Genomic DNA, 17618 nt, shown 5'->3' on the forward strand with positions numbered 1-17618 from the left:
TAACACCAATTACAGTGTGTCATTTGTTCACATTACACACACACTCACACATCACCTTTTTTTGCATTTTTTGGAAATGATTTACAACTAGATATAATAAAATTAAATAAAACAGTTTATACATTACTTTTCTCACCTTTGCAGTACTGGGCATTCTTCAATTCCTCTTGTTGGATTTTCAGCTTCCTTCTCTTAGAATTTTGAAGTTTTACAACTCCATAACCTGCTCCAGCACAAAGTATCGGGATGAATCCCAGGAACACGCAGGTGTAGATATAGGCAAGCTCGCTGCCCTGTGAATAATAACATATGTATAATGAAACAACAACTATAAACCCTTTTCCACACTCATTTTATTTAACCAGTAATCGGGTTTGATGTGGGCTAAGACGAAAGACCCGGTCACTGGTAAAATAAAATAAAAGAAACAAACTATAAAGTTTCACTGAGAAATTTCAGTATATAACATAAATCTAATGAGATGTGTTCTTAAATAAAACGGAAGGATAAGAAATACTTTATATTTTTCTTCAAACCCTTTTCTGCACCCCAATGTTACATAGGGCACTGTATTTTATAAACTCAGCGTTATCTTGATCATTAACACATGAAGGGAAACACATGATGATCAGCCCTCCGCTTTAGGTACCAGTCCAGGGTAATTTTGAATAAATATTAGACTGAAAAAATCAATTTTATTTATTCGACCCTTCCTGGGAATCGAACCCGGGACCTCCAGTACAGCAAAACTACGACCACTACACTATAAATGTGGATAAGAAATATGGCAATTGAAAATAAAATAAAATATTTACCTCAAAGTAGTCATATCCCTTGAGATATTTGCAAGGAGCTAGGAGCGTAGTGTTGAGTTGGAATGGCTGAGGACAAACATCCCCTTGTTTCCAAAAGAATACATTCCTCTGTATTTCATGAGGTTGGATGTTTGTAGAATTAACTATGATATCCCACAGCGATATTTGCTTCAGTTCTGCTATTTCCTCTACTGTAAAGACGCTGAAAATAATCAAATCTGCATTCATATTCATCTAAAGATTCAAAAAGATACATATAAAATATGTCAGAATAGATTAACACACTGAGGATGGGATAGCTATTCCTACTCGTTCGCTCGATTGATGTCTATGGACTGGAAGGGTATTTTTACCATCTGAGCTGGCCTCATTTCAAAGTCAGAAAATAAGGAATTATTAAATGTTTTTAAATGAATATTATGTGCCAATCTCTTTGTTAAGATCTAAACTATATGTATACAATTATCAAATCCCGTCGCCAGCGATACACAATCGTAAAAAACATCCATCGGTAACGTTTCAATATTAAATCATTTTATAAATTTATAAGTAATTACTCCTAGACACAAGTGAATGTCTTTTTGAAATGCATATGGCACGGGATATGTTTATCTTCGTCATTTTATCTTCTGATATTGTCATTTACATATCGCTCACTCCTTTCAACGTCGTATATCAAAAATCGTCAATTTTTAGTTGTGCATGTTTTCGGAATGCCCAGAAAATGTTCCATATCCCAGCAAAAGAGGCATATTTTTAACTTAATATTTACCCGCTACAGGGCAGAAAGTGTTATTTTTGCATTTTGAAGAAAAGTTATTGTTATTTTTTTTTAAATAAACTAAATATTTTTCAAATGGAGAAAAAACATTCAGGTTTTACCTAAAAAGATCTGTTGCACAGTTAAAAGTTTAATACATACGTGGCTAGATATTTATTTTTAATACATTTTAAACTTTTAAAATCTCCTGAAAAATCAAGTTTTTTGATATATGTTGTTGAAAGGAGTGAGTTTCATATAATATCATATTTCATATTCAGAAGTATCATTCGCCTTAAAAATCAAATTTCATAGAAATCATCATGTTTCTTTTTTAACTAACTAACTAACTATTATGCTGCTTCTCCTTAGGGGTTTGCAGACAGAATAAAACTATAACGATATTATGTAGGAAGAAATCTGTAATTCATTTATAACATATTCCTTTGTTTCAAAAGTCGATGATTACACATGTTATGAAGAAATTAAGACTGAAAGGATATAAGTGAATAAACTTACCCGTTATCTACATTCTCAAACCAAAATCTATCAGCATCTCTTATTCTCTTAAATTGTTCCACAATAACAGCTGAGAAAAGTTCTCCAGGACTTCCATCCGATTCCAACATGCCTCCTGTAAAAAAATATTATGTATATTACTCCGCATGCCTCCCGAGAGCCTTAATCAAATTTGCATCTTTTACAAGGCATCAGGTTCGCGCCGCCCAGGACAACCACTGCTAACAATTCGTCGGCAGTTCTCGTCAGAACTTCGAATGAAAATATATATTTGATGATATTACATGCGAAATTATTTAAAATTTATATAATTAAACAACTTTGTTTTAACCACTTTTTTTTATTATTAGTACACTTTAACCGACCGGTTTCAACAAGAACTTTGCCATCGTCAGGGTTTATTAAATTCTAAAACATTGAAATTATTAAAATACTCATAGTTTATTACATTTGCTTACTCCCAAATGTTATTTTTATTTTGCATTGTGTAGCAACTCCAAATAACAACTACGAATAGAAATGCCCAAAAATAGTGAGAAGGCTTTGGAGTTGCTACGCAATGCACAATAAAAATAACATTTAGGAGTAAGGGAATGTAATTAACTATGAATATTTTAATATTTTAATGTTTTAGAATTTGATAAACCCTGATTATGACAAGGTTCTTGTTGAAACCGGTTGGTTAAAGTGTACTAATAATAAAATAAGGATTAAAACAAAGTTGTTTGATTTTATAAAGTTTAAAATGTGCCACAAAGTATCTGCGGAAATCATTCAAGAAATTATTGAAAATTGTTAAAAGACTCTTGTTTATCTAAATCTAGTTTTTAGATATATTTTAATTTTCTTTATAATCTTTGAACCATAGTCATCTTATGAAGTAACTCATCTATGATTCATCAAATATTTCTTTTAGTAAATAGTTAGGGGAATGTTTTGATTTTTTTTAATGAAAGATATGTGAAGTAGCTTACTCACACACTTCCATTTCATAACTGGAAAAAAGGCAGACAAAGCGTTATATTTATCATAATGATGATATTCTATCAATATTTTTCATCAAATAACAACATGGTTCACTAGATGTTGCTCGTATTTCAGATATTATATTTTTTGTGCACACTATTTGAAGACATAATAACATTGTTGCATAAAATTACGGTAATTTTAAGGACTTGGAACCCTTCCCCCAACTTCCAAAATGAATTTTATGTAAGCATGCAAAGCTACACCCATTCCCTTATTTTATTCTACTTACCGATGTAAACGTCTACATCGTCAATGTCATCATTGTAAGCGGTGACTAGGAGCTTGAGCAAATCAGGTTGTTTTTCAAAAAGTTTTGGATTAATGTCAGTCCACTTTTTATGCCTTGGTAACTTGAAATGTGCTCTGTAAAGAATGGATCAATGCATTACTTATATTTTTTTATTAAATAAATCATAAATGTATCAAGACATAAAACTGGGTCCTTTTGATGTCCAGTCAATTACATTCCCATCATAAATTTATTTTACTGTTCTTATCTAACCGAGTATGCAAGAGTAGACAGTTGAATCTTGAAGCATAGGGTTTATTTTGTTTTCTGATTTAATTCACATTTCTATAGTAATACATTTTTATTCAGTGTTAATTACTACTTTGTTAAATAAAGTGTAATTTACGGTTGATAAAACACGATACCTTATGGTAAAGTCAGATAGCATCATTTAATAGCATGTCTGACAATGAACTTGATATTGGCATTTATAACAGGTTATACATTTACAACCTTCTGGAATATATAATACGCCTTTATTAAAGTGCCTTTGTATGTAAATGTGGCTGTAAATACTTTTCGTTTTTATTTTATATGCTGAATAAAGGGATTTGAAAAAACTTCAAAAACTAATACACACACAATATGACAAATGATCAAAATGTGGGTATTAAGGGTCATTGCTTTGAAAGATTTATGGTGAACAAAAAAGCTACTTATGTTATTTAAAATTACTTATGTTTATATTCAATTAAAATTAACCTGATTGGTACTATTTATTTTATATTTTTTTTATTTAAAGCAGTATTGTAGTGTTCCTCACACATTGTTTTGATCAGGTTTTGATAAACATTTACCCTTGTTCATACATCCACAACTCTTCAGTTGGTAATAAAAATAAAAAAAAATTACAAAACAAAATATGCGTATACAGATACCGTTGTAACAACTTTCCCAATTTAAAAAAAATAATAATTACAAATAATTGTATTATTCCAGTAATTTAGTAAAAAGCACAATCTCAATCTGAAGAATTTATATTATTTTTTGACATCTCATCAAAGATAAAGAAGAATATGGAAGTCTGGGCATTTACGGGGCTGACGACCGTCATAGGCTGGTTTAAGTGATCACTTAACACACGTGTAACATTCACCAATTCTACCCATTATTGACAACCACACTACTCAAATTCTTGGAAGTTCTATATATATGAACCAATTTAGAAACCTTGTTCTTGAATCACTAGAACTTCACTAGAGACATCTATTGGTGAGATGTAAAGAAGCTTTTTATTAAGCAAAAACTCTTATATTAGTATTACATCTGAAGAATTTAAATTATTTATAAAAAGAAAAACTAAATGAATAAGCCTACCTTGCGGTATTATAATCTGGTAAGCCATTATCCCTTCCTCTCATGATGTTCAGAGCCCCAAGATCTCTCCGTGAAAACTCCATGGGCCCAAATAATTTGTCTCTAACGTCAGAACAGAGAACTGTATCCTCTTTCTCAGATATTTGCGACGCCATCCCCATGAGAAATTCTTCTATTGACGTCTCTGACAGGATATCCTGGAATGGAGCATTATAAATGAGACATGGCATCAAATCACTTGCAGAACCACAGCATCTTCAATGGTCTTGAAGACAAATCTTCAACAAATATTTCTTAAATACACATTAAAAATATGGAAATTCATGAACTTAATATAAACTTTTAGGAATATAATTATTTCAAATATACAAAAAAAAACTTTCTTAAATTTATATACAATTTAAGTCCTTATTGTTGCTTGCTTCCTGTTTGTATTGCGCTCTGGCCAATCGGAACTGCTTTATTACGGATTTCATAGAGTGCGAGCATGTCCTTTTGGAGTTATTTGAAATATGTGTGTTGTAGATGCGTTTAGAAAATTCAATGCACATCGTACAAATACACACACACACATGTGGTTCACTCCTTTCAAGAACATCATAAATCAAAAAACTTGATTTTTCAGGAGAACGTTTTTACAGTTTAAAAATATAATACAATGTTTTAAAAATAAATATCAAGCCACTTATTGAACTTTTTACTGTGTAACAGATTTTTTTAGGTAAAACCTGAAGGTTTTTTCTAAATTTGAAAAATATTTAGGATATTAAAAAAAATTAATTAAACAATACCTTGCATGCACAACTGAAAATTTACGATTTTTGATTTATGACGTTCTTGAAAGGAGTGAGCGATGTGTGTACAATTAGAGAAAAAATATAAAGTTCACGCAATCGTGGATGCCTGGGTGTAACAGTCATCAATAGTAAGGTTGAAGCAATTGAGATGGTATGGGCACCTGAACATATTGTGAACCAGGCAAACGCCATGGATCTTCCTCGAAAGACATCTAGAGACCAAAAACTCATGGATGCTACAGAAAGATAACATGATTCAAATGTATGGCCTAGGTGATGTTTACTTAATATCTACATTATATATATGAACAAAACCAAAATATAATTTTAAATTATTTAAATATATGTCTGCCTCCATAGTGTAATGGTCAGCACGCTCGGCTACCGTTCTGGAGGTCCCGGGTTCGATTCCCAGGGGGGTCGAATAAATATAAGTGATTTTTTCACTGTAATATTTATTGAATATTACCCTGGACTGGTACCTAAAGTGGAGGGCTGATCACCTTTCCTTCGTGTGTAAACGATCAAGATAACACTGTGTTCACATAAAGCAGTGCCCTATGCACCATTGGGGTGCGGATAAGGGTTTTATATATATATATATATATATATATATATATATATTTATTTATATATATATATATATATATATATATATATATATATATATATAATATATATATATATATAAATATATATATATATATATTATATAAATATATTTGCGTTTGATAAATGATTACATCATCTCATATTGCAAATCCTTTACAATTCAATTGCATAGTAAATAAGCATAAATATTTTATGTTCAAACTAGTATTAATGACATTTATTGAGATGGATTCAACTCAATATTATTGAATACCCATTTCAGTAAGTATTAGTAAGATGAAATAAATATTATTTCTTACTAAGCTGGCAGAAAATAAACCTCTATTAAGACAAGAAGCTCCTTCAGAATAAAAAAGGTTATTGATATTGTTAATGTTTTATTTTATATTTTAATTTAAGGTGGTTAATAATACCTTTTCTAAAAATCTAAATATGTATTGTGACTGTGATGCATTCCGCAGCATTTCAAACACCGTACATAAAATAATATTTAAAAAATATTAATTCAAAATACATATAACCACAAAGCGACTGTTGAATCAATCAATGTAAACCCAGTCACTGGACAAATAAAATTGACAAATGGAGGATTTTTTTTTTAAGTTGTTATTTTATTATATCTCATATAACTCACTAACAGTTTAATAGGCATAATCTAGACATGAATCATATGCAACAATTGCTTATTTGATGTAAAATCTTCTTCTTCTTCCTGGCTACATCCCAACTTTTCATCTTTATAGACTGCTGGGGTCAGCTCTCCTCGTTCTCAGGTTATAGGTCCTTCTGTCATGGACAACGTCACCTAAGCCATGTCTTTGAACCATGTTTTCTCTTCATCCCAATTTATCATCTTTGTAGACTGTAAGGATCAGCTCTGGTTGTAGGTCCTTCTAACAAATACAATGTCATCTAGGGCATGCCTTAGAACCATGTTCTCTCTTTGCAGCATCCATGATTTTTTTGATCTTCCTCTAGACATATTTCGAGGAATATCCATCGCTTTTGCTTGGTTTACGATATGCTCGGGTTCTCTGCATCCTATATGCCTGTACCATCTCAATTGTCTTTCCTCTACCTTCCTATTTATGTCTTTTACGCCAAGGCTTTCACGAATGCGTGAACACAAAATCTAACAAGACAAAATTGTCAGAGCAACTTTCATATTGGTTAACAGTTGACCCAGGACTTACATTGCTATCCCACCAAGTCGAGCAGAGTCGAATGGCCTTGTGTCCCATGGGAGTCTCCCTGAAGTGGCACTGCCCATCGCGCCTGTAGATGCCCGGAGGAATGAGGGTGTGACCGAAACGAAACGCCGCAGCTGCAAACACGTGGGACACTCCTGGATGGATGTCTCCGGCATAGCCATCATAGGGTGGGATCTCAACACCCAGGAAAGCCGGAAGGTACTCGTACATAATGATGTTCTGATGAGGAAAATTAACGATTTAATTAAATAAGGTAAATACATGGACAAAAAAAGCGCTTAGAGTGTCAGCAATGAAGACTCTAAGAAGCATAAGAAATGCCAGGATAAGGGAGATATGCGAGATCAAAGATGTCGTTAGGTGGGGAAGGAGACAATGGTATATGCATGTCAGGAGAATGGAACCATCCAGACTCCCCCCCACATCGCACTGTATGCCCAACCCCAAGGTAGACGACTCCCGGGAAGACCACCAAAGAGATGAATCGATAGCTGGGAAAAGACCTCGCAGGAGGCTAATCCCTCTTAAAAAACAGGCCACAAGGCCCTTAAAAAATAAATGAAATATTATTTATTGATTCTGCATTAACTTTGTGGAATGACATGTTGATTTTTTTTATTTTATTAAACACTTGTAACTAACCACTTTATGAGTTTTATTTCATTAAAAACGACTAGTTTCAAAAACTAACATGTTTTCATCCACAGGTGTAAAGTAAAACATCCGATAGTTTTGGAAACTAATAAAATAAAACTCATTAAGTGGTTTATTACAAGTGTTTAATTAAAAATAATAATAAATGAAATGTTGTAATAATACCTGAAGAGTTGCAATGACGATTCTCCTGGCTCTCTGGAAGACGTCCTCATCACTCCAGTCCGGATGCTGTCTGACGACGCGCTCTGCCACCACGTTGTGCCAGCGGAAGAAGAGGATACCGAAGGACAGTATGGCAGGATTCTGGTTGGTCCTAGGATCTCCCAATACTGAAATAATAAAACTGATCTGGACATACTGGCAGACATCCTCCTCCCCTCTTACTAATCTTCAAAAAGTTTTTATTCCTTAACCTTCCCCTCCCAGTGGTATCGCTCACTCCTTTCAAGAACTTTCAGGAGAACTTGATTTTCTTAACTTTCCTTGATTTTTCAGGAGAACGTTTTTTAAGGTTTAAAAATATTTTACAATTTATTTTTAAAAAAATCAAGCCGCTTATCGAACTTTTTACTGTGCAACAGATCTTTTTAGGTATAACCTGAAGGTTTTTTCTCCATTTGATAAATATTTAGTATATTTAAAAAAATAATTAAACAACCATTTCTTCAAAATGCGAAAACAACACTTTTTGCCCTGTAGCGAGTAAATATGTATTAAGTTAAAAATATGCCTCTTTTGCTGGGATATAGTACATTTTCTAGGCATTCCGAAAACATGCACAACTGAAAATTGTCATTTTTTTATTTATGACATGGTTTAAACAGCTATAGATTAAACAGCTGTAAAAGTAGTAGTATGGATTGTTTGGTTACTACTACGCTACCATTTGTGTTAAACAAATATAAGGCGAGGGGGGGTGGGAGGGTAGACCATAGACATCAACAAATAGAGCCACCAATAATATAGCAATAACACTAACATTAAAATAACTCCATCGTTTCTGTGACGTCATTCATTGCCAACATACGAAAATAACGTTTTTTCGAAGGCGAATTTTTCAACAGAAAATGATGAATGAAAATATTAATTATACCGGCTGTTATAAACACAAAACGACTCTAATATAATCCTTTATAGGTTGAGTATGTTAAATTAGATATTCCTCCCGTCTGACAAAGATCCAATATTACAGCTGACAAAGAGTCCCCCAGGACTCTTGTGTCGTACACTCGACGCAAGTATCATAATTGTGTCGAAAATAATGCGTTAGTTGCAAGCTGACGTTTTTCGCGTACGCTGGACGGTTATCTGTCTGTTCGAGAGCAATGTCCTTTGATTTATGCAAATGAGTTGTAGGTTATGGGATGCCAGATTGCATGAGATTGCTAACAGCTGCTAAGCACGCGACCGTTTTCTCGGTGATTTGCATTTTGTCAACTTCATTGCCTTTTTTATTTTGGTGGCGTCATTTTCATGGAAAATATTATTCATCATCTCTAATTACATTATTATATTTTGAACTAATGTTTTACTTAGTAAATACCACTATTTCTTAAACACGTGTTTCGATGCATTCCATTTTACTACAAAGTGACTGCCGAATCAATTAATGAAATTATATTATTATAAATTGTTTTAATTTTATAAAATTAAACATCTTTGTTTTAATCACTTTTTATTTAATTATTAGTATAATTTAACCAACCGGTTTCGACAAGAACCTTGTCATTATCAGGGTTTATTAAATTCTAAAAAATTAAAATACTAAAAAACATTAAAATACTCATACTTAATTACATAATTGATATGGTGTACGGAGTGTGTGGAAGTTTTTGGTAAGGGAATGTATGAGTATTTTAATGTTTTAGAATTTAATAAACCCTGATGATGACATGGTTCTTGTCGTAACCGGTTGGTTAAAGTGCACTAAATAATAAAATTTAAAAAATGGTTAAAACAAAGTTGTTTAATTTTATAAAGTTTATAAAATGTGCCACAAAGTATCTGCTAAAAACATTCAATAAATAAATTGCTTAATTTATTGAAGAATCAAATTTTTCATTGTTGTTTATTTGTATTAACTTGTATTTATTTATATTGGCAGTCATGGGGACATTGAAAGCTATTAAATGTAGATTCACCGTAAAATCGGGATACAATTTTGTCCTGTCTTCGTCCGATCTATAAAGTTAGCCAGAAATTGAGATCTTCCTGGACTAAAGTGCATTTTTACTAAACCTAATAGGGAAAGTGCACAAGATGGGTAAGTATTTGGATGACGCAAAAGCTATTCCCTACTAACAAAGAAGCGTGCGCCAACAAATTGAGTTCTTTATTATCACGACGAACGTTTTTTGGCACAACTTGCGACAGGGGACGAAGAGAGGATAATTTATGATAATGTAAGGTAAAAAAAAACAAAGGCTTTCTTTAAATCAAACACCAATTCCAAAAGCGAAGACAAATGTAATACTAAAAAAGGTTATTTTGTACATATGGTGGGATATTCGAGGTGTCATTCACTTCGAGTTATTGAACTGGGTGAAACAATGATGTAAGAAGTTTATTGTAGGCAATTGGAGAGACTCGACCTGAAGCTGAAAGAAAACGTTTGAATTCAGCTTACGGAAGTGGAGTAATGCGTCCTATCTCCTGAAAAAATCCAAGACCAAAAGTGGGAGGTTATACCGTACCTTCCATATTCAACAGACCTTGCTTCGTCTTATTATAATCAGACAATTATCATCCATTTCGGTCCAAAGAGCACTCCTTGAAGGATAAAAAAAATCCAAAATGTGGTCGATGTTGAAAATGACGATTTAATCCTCGATTGAGATTAGTGTTTCTTCAATCTTCTTCAAACCCCTTATCCGCACCCCAATGGTGCATAGGGCACTGCATATAAACACAGTGCTATCTTGATAGTTAACACATGAAGAAAAGGTGATCAGACCTCCGCTTCAGGTACCGGGCCAGGGTAATATTGAATAAATATTAGAATGAAAAAATTACTTTTATTTATTTGACCCCCCCTGGGAATCAAACCCAGGACCTCCAGAATGGTAGCCGAGCGTGCTGACCATTACACTATGGAGGCGGAGATAAGTGTTTATTTTGTTAAAATTCTAATCGGATTAGGAAACAGAAAAATAAATTAAATACTTATTTTAAGCCTACGAATGTGTGTTAAAAATTTAAGGAGTGACAATTGGTATATTGATTGGGTCAAGCGTGTGCGAAAATATTTAGTTGATCCACAGATATTCTGCGAAAAAAATACATCACTTTCATATTAATAAAAGTTTCAAATAAATTGGTATTGACTTTGTTTTTTTTTTTAAATCACATTAATTATATTCTTGAAACTAGCATATTACCTTTCCAATACATTTTTAACTATAATAATATTATTTATTATATCAGACACTGAATTATATCAGATTAATTCACCCTATGGATGGGATGTCAATATCAAAGGTATCTTGAACATATATCATTCTTTTTTATATGAAAGAAGATGGAAGTCTAGATAAGTCCCATAATATTTTTAACTAATAAAAATACCTTTCGAAGGTGAAACACCACAATTTTTATACGAATAAACGAATAACTTAGACTGTCTCTAGTTTGTCTTTTCTTAAATTAAGCATATCGTCTACTAATTCGAGAAAAATTTATGAATCTTTTTAAAGAGATTTCGGGGAAAGAAAAGAATCAAGCGCAAATCTTAAATTATTAGACGATAACTTGTAGAATGGCTCTCAAGATACGACAGTAGAAAGTACAATACACGTGAGTACATGAACACGTACTTTGTACTTATATAATAGTTAAATTACATGCGAAATAAATAGGCAGATACTTGTACGAGTATGTGGGTACGTATAGTGTGGCGCAAAATTAATCACCCGTTTGAAAAATGTTATAAATTTAGCAAATGACGTCGTACGTTAATTATATTTGACATTTGTAAACAAGACAGCTTAAGTATTCAAACAAATCTATGGTGGTGCAAAATAAATCATGCAAATTTGTTTTTAAAAAATGTTTTTACAAAATAAAAATAAAAGATTTTGAGTGACGGAATTCTTTATTTGGACCTTTACATTTTTTTCTGGTAAGTGAAAAAGGTGATATCCGTCAAGTGGCTGCCGCCAGTTTTGATACGGACTGTGCCTGTTTTATCAATTTTTTTGTATACTATAGTTGTATTGTTTACTAATGTCAAATATGATTGACGTACTACGCTTTTTACAAAAATTATAACATCTTCCGAAAGGGTGATAAATTTTGCGCCACCCTGTAATTTAATTATAGCAACATCCTCCCACATCCGGCATTGAGCAATTTCACGCAGTCTTACGGACACAGTACAGCGACAAAATAGTCGTGACAGCGATGCTGTTTTTCATCAGGTGTAATATATTTATAATAATAGCGTAATCTGTAAATCTCGGGTCGTGTTTCACGTTTTGCAATTGTTATTACCCACAGCCTGATTCTGATGCCGCGATAACTTTGAATCGCCCGACGATGCCCCATATCGTCCACCGCTTGGATGAATATAACCCGGCGATCTGTTGAATGATAATTTATAAAAGTGTTCAGAATAGGAAAAGCCCAATGGCCCACATCCTAAAACGTATTAAGAGAAAAACGGGGTAAGTTGTAACAAAAATCTACACATTTAAATATATGCACCTTGTGTATATATTTATATATCGTAGTCGTACAGGAGAAAGTGACCAACTAACAAAACGTAAAATGTTCAGGAGGGCCATTTAAGTCACTTTTGCTTGGCAAGAAAATAAACATCAATGCAGTTAGTCATTTTTAGTGAGTCAATATATTATACTTCCAAGTTTAAAATCGCTTTGGGATTTTTTTCAGGGCAATATTAAGCTAGAAGATATCAAATAGTCAATAATCACGTTTTTGTAAAGAATACACTTGGTCACTTTCTCCTGTACGACTACGATATACGAGTATATGTTTGCCCAGTGTAGTGGTCAGCACCGCGCTGGAGATCCCGGTATCGACTCCCAGGGGGGTTGAACATAAATTAAAGCTATTTTTTTCACTGTGACATTTATTTCATATTACCCCGGACCGGTAATTGAAGCGCAGAGCTAATCACCTTTCTTTCCATTAAACGATCGAGATAACATTTGTTCTATACGATGCAGCGCCATAGTTTTAAGAAATGAAATCGTTATAAGAGAACCCTTATACACGGGTCCACGGCAAAAATGCTCAAAGTAAAACAATGTATTTTTTAATTAAAAAAAATCGAGTACTACATTTTTTTTTAATAGTTGTTTTCAATTAGTTTATATATTATTTTTCAACATCCTAGTCGTGTATCTAGTCGATTTCAAAAGTTACGTGTTTCAGAAGACCCTTAGTCACTATCGAAAAATAACATCAATTTTCAAAATAAGCTTTAAACATCTGAAGGAGAGTGGTACAAAAAAAATTGAATTTCGCGATAAGCGGTTTACGCAACGTATCGCAATTTTTAGCCAAAAAATTCGAAGGACGTTTGACTGAACGAAAAAATGCTTGATAGTTCGATTACCCTCAATAAAAAATTTTTGATGCGTCAGATAATGACTGCTATAAAATGTAAACAAAACAATAATAATTAATACACGTGCCTATAGACCTGGTAACATCGCGTCATGTGCCTCCAAAAACATGTGTAAGAATTTAATCTTTATGTACATCAGCTTATAATGTGAAGGTATCTTTTACAATAAACCATGTTTTTAAAACATACATAAATCGATTTTTAATGACGATAAATAACATATCGCTTATTCCTTTCAACAACATCAAAAATCGACAATTTTCAGTTATGCATGTTTTTGGAACGCTCAGAAAATGTACTATATCCCAGCAAAAGCGGCATATTTTTTACTTCATATTTACCCGCTTCAGGGCAGAAAGTGTTGTTTTTGCATTTTCAAGAAAAGGTGTTGTTTATTATTTTTTTTTAAATATACTAAATACTTTTCAAATGGAGAAAAAACATTCAGGTTTTACCTAAAAAGATCTGTTGCACAGTAAAAAGTTCAATAAGCGGCTTGATATTTATTTTGAATACATTTTACTGTATTAAACTTCAAAAACGATCTCCTGAAAAATCAAGTTTTTTATATATATATGACGTTGTTGTAAGCGGTGTACCGAAATATTACAGCTGACCGATTCCAAAACCTATAATCGTGAAAAAAAATCGAAATTATGCAGGATTTTTTTTTAAACCAGTTCCAAGTTATAGTGAGTTGGGTGTTTCTTATTAATGCACACCCCTCAACGATTACAGAAGAAACACACATTTAATTACATTATTTTATTGAATTATTTATTTTGATTTAATATTTAATTATATATTATAACATATTCATTTTAATTCATGCAATTTCCAATATCACAGCAACTGGGCTATTTGTAGTGTCTTTTGTTGGAGCGTTCAACAAAGATTTCCTTTCTACTGAATGTTATCTTTTAATGGTATTTTATTCAATAAAATCGCTTACAGAATAATCTCTCCGGACTCAGCATTCGCATATATTGTGGAACTGGATTGTTGAATAATGGAACTCGCATTGTGTTCCGAACAGGAAGTCTTCCGGTAGGGTCGCTCAAAAAAGTTCCATTCTGTAAAATAAAAATGAATATATAAATATTAAAAATAATACAATATGTTTGAATTGGCTTATCATACTGAATGCAAGAATGACAATATCGATACTTTTTTTTTTAATTCAAGTTTTACTTGGTAAATACCATTCTTTATTCAAATCTATTGTGACACGTGTTTCGATGCATTCCGCATCATTTTACGGTGTTTGGAAATCATGTAGAATGCATCGAAACACGTGTCACAATAGATTTTAAGATATAGTGCTATTTACCAAGTAAGTCTTAAATTAAAAATGGAAAGATATTGAACTAAAAATTGACTACCGAATCAATTAATAAAGTTACATATTTTCATATATTTTTGGTGTGTAAATGCTACACCATGTATAAAGTGATAATTAGAGCCAGACAACGACATTTGTAAGCCCTATAAATCACCAGACTTCTTTATTTTTTTACATCTTTAATGATATGTCAATTTTAAAATCTTCATAATATTAAAAATAATATTAAATTTATTCAATTGAAAAATCACTTATAATTAATTTTGACCCCCCGGGAAATTGAACCCGGGACCTCTAGCATAGTAGCCAGACGCGGTGATCACTAAACTATGGAGGCGGACAAAGAACAGTAGATAAAACGCTATTTATATGGTACATATATAATATAAAAATAAAACCCTTATCCACACCCCAATGGTGCATAGGGCACTGCGTCATATAAACGCTGTGTTATCTTGATCGTTAACACATGAAGGAAAGGTGATCAGCCCTCCGCTTCAGGTACCAGTCCAGGGTAATATTGAATAAATATGACAGTGAAAAAATCACTAATATTTATTTTACCCCCTTGGGAATCGAACCCGGGACCTTCAGAACGGTAGCCGAGCGTGCTGACCATTACACTACGGAGGCGGACAAAAATATGGTACATATACATATATTTATATTTTATCTGAATTATTATCAATATTTTCGTTTCGCATTATCACAATAAATTAAAATAAATTATATATTTAAATTTCAAGGGTAATAACCATACATGGTGTATATAATTAATGTTTTATTTGTGGTTTGATATGGCCAACAATAAGGAAATTATAAAAAAAATAGTAATGAAACAAGGAAGCCTATTATTTAATAAAATATGTACAATAGGTCACAAAACCCAAAGTATAAGTAGTTTTACTGAAAAAATATCGTTTAAAATATGTAGTTTGTTGCTTTTTTTTATTGTTAGTAAAATATTTTTTTAAATTACTTTTTGAGATACTACTAGATAGTACGTTTAATTAATTAATAATAGGAATTTAAATTAACAGTAACCCATCATGTAATCAAAGTGAAAAAGTAGTATTTTACTCTATATCCATTACATTTGTTTTATTTAAAAAAGAAATATTTCTGGTTTTAATTATTTACTAAAATACTTTAACTTCATACTATGTCTATGAGCCTAAGCGGCTCATTATTAGAAATAGGTACCAAATCGTGGTAGAGTGGGTTCGAACTGAGAAACTCTGACTCAAGAGACCGCGACACTAACCACGGGAACATAACCTTACAAATTATTATTAAAATTCCTTACACATATTTAACATGCGATGAAACTTGTTTATATTTATTTGATTATTTTCATTTATCCCCAACAGATGTGCATAGGGCAGTGTACCGGATAATGGATTGCATGGAGGCAAAGTTATCAGGTCACGTGTAATAAAAAATAAGGAATACACAAAGGATAATATTATTATAAAATTCTGATAAATGTCTCATAACGTGCGCTTCATATTAAAGTTCGATACACCGAAATCTATGGGATTAAAATATTGTTAAATTGAGTACGCTAAGCATATATATTTTGGCACCTGAAATGACCTCATTGCATTCACCCACGCCTCGCTCGTGCTGTATATGAAACTCCCGTCAATCCAGGATGTCATGGAGTTAATCTGTGAACAAAATATCATAATATATTAGTCAGATTGTAAAATACCCGTATTCATAAACCCCGTTAGTATTTGACCTTGTTACGAAAAGTCCGTATTAAAAAACGAAGAGTTTCATTAAGGTTACATCTAATAAAAAGTAAGTAATTTCAGCAATAGATGTAGCCAACTAGGTAGCATGAAGATCTATTCAATTGAAGCATAAATAAAACTTCCGAAATTTAAATAGTGTGGTTGTCAATCATAGGTAGAATGATGAATGTTACACAGTACATAAATTAAATACTGTTTTTTTAAATAAATAAAAAAATATTAACATATCGTGGGTATATTGGCAAAAGACATTAACTCGACAGTATGCAATTCTGACTTAATGATGGAAATTATAAAGTTATCAACGTTTGCGTAAACTGGCAAAATACACTAAGTAGTTTGAAATGTCATATTTATGTGGTTTTAAAAGTAAATGCAACTTTAAGTTAAAGGGGATTTTATTTAAGCTTTAAGCTTTAAATAACAGGGATTTTAGAATTAACGTTTTTTGCTAGTATACCCACAGTATGTTTGTTTTTAATTTTTTTTTATTTTATCTTTTCATTTTACGATGGTCCTTAATTTTTAATAAATTAGTTTTTTTATTAAATGAAATTTATTTATTTATTGAACGGCTGAAGCCTTCAAGATAATACATATTTACAGTATCTAATATAAAAATACACTAATAGAGAAACAAAAAGTCTTATAACATAAAATCATAATAAAATAACAAATAGTAAGCACTGGTAAATAAACGTCTCCTTCAAACACTATCAGCGAGCAGCAAGAGACAGTGAAACACAACGTTTAAATTTATTCATTATAACATGGAGAAGAAATGCTGAGAAAGTACAGATTTCAATTTATGTAACAATCAACCCCTATACTATTCTAAAGTCTCAATATTTCACATCCTGTTTGAAACCTTTATAATGCCTGATCATGCTCTCTACTCATTTTGTATATCAAATCAAAAA

The 17618-nt window shown here is 32.1% G+C and overlaps 1 protein-coding gene across 2 annotated transcripts in view; it reads right to left on the reverse strand.

The window, feature by feature from the left end:
• The window catches only part of Duox (dual oxidase), a 160697-nt gene that overhangs the window by 13063 nt on the left and 130016 nt on the right, over nt 1–17618 (reverse strand). Inside the window, exons 6-14 of one of the 2 annotated variants that reach the window (XM_088275010.1) lie at nt 16525–16608; nt 14549–14669; nt 8169–8335; nt 7332–7568; nt 4730–4926; nt 3353–3486; nt 2095–2209; nt 816–1017; nt 137–293 (exon numbers count right to left, since the gene is read on the reverse strand). In XM_088275010.1, the coding sequence (XP_088131136.1) occupies nt 137–293; nt 816–1017; nt 2095–2209; nt 3353–3486; nt 4730–4926; nt 7332–7568; nt 8169–8335; nt 14549–14669; nt 16525–16608 (1414 nt within the window). Of the gene's footprint in view, nt 1–127; nt 294–815; nt 1018–2094; nt 2210–3352; nt 3487–4729; nt 4927–7331; nt 7569–8168; nt 8336–14548; nt 14670–16524; nt 16609–17618 lie in introns of both variants that reach the window. The other variant, XM_088275009.1, reaches the window with a different exon arrangement.

This window comes from Brachycentrus maculatus, unplaced genomic scaffold, assembly GCF_059751285.1.
Source record: "Brachycentrus maculatus isolate JH-2025_06_01 unplaced genomic scaffold, ASM5975128v1 h1tg000757l, whole genome shotgun sequence".
NCBI lineage: Eukaryota > Metazoa > Arthropoda > Insecta > Trichoptera > Brachycentridae > Brachycentrus > Brachycentrus maculatus.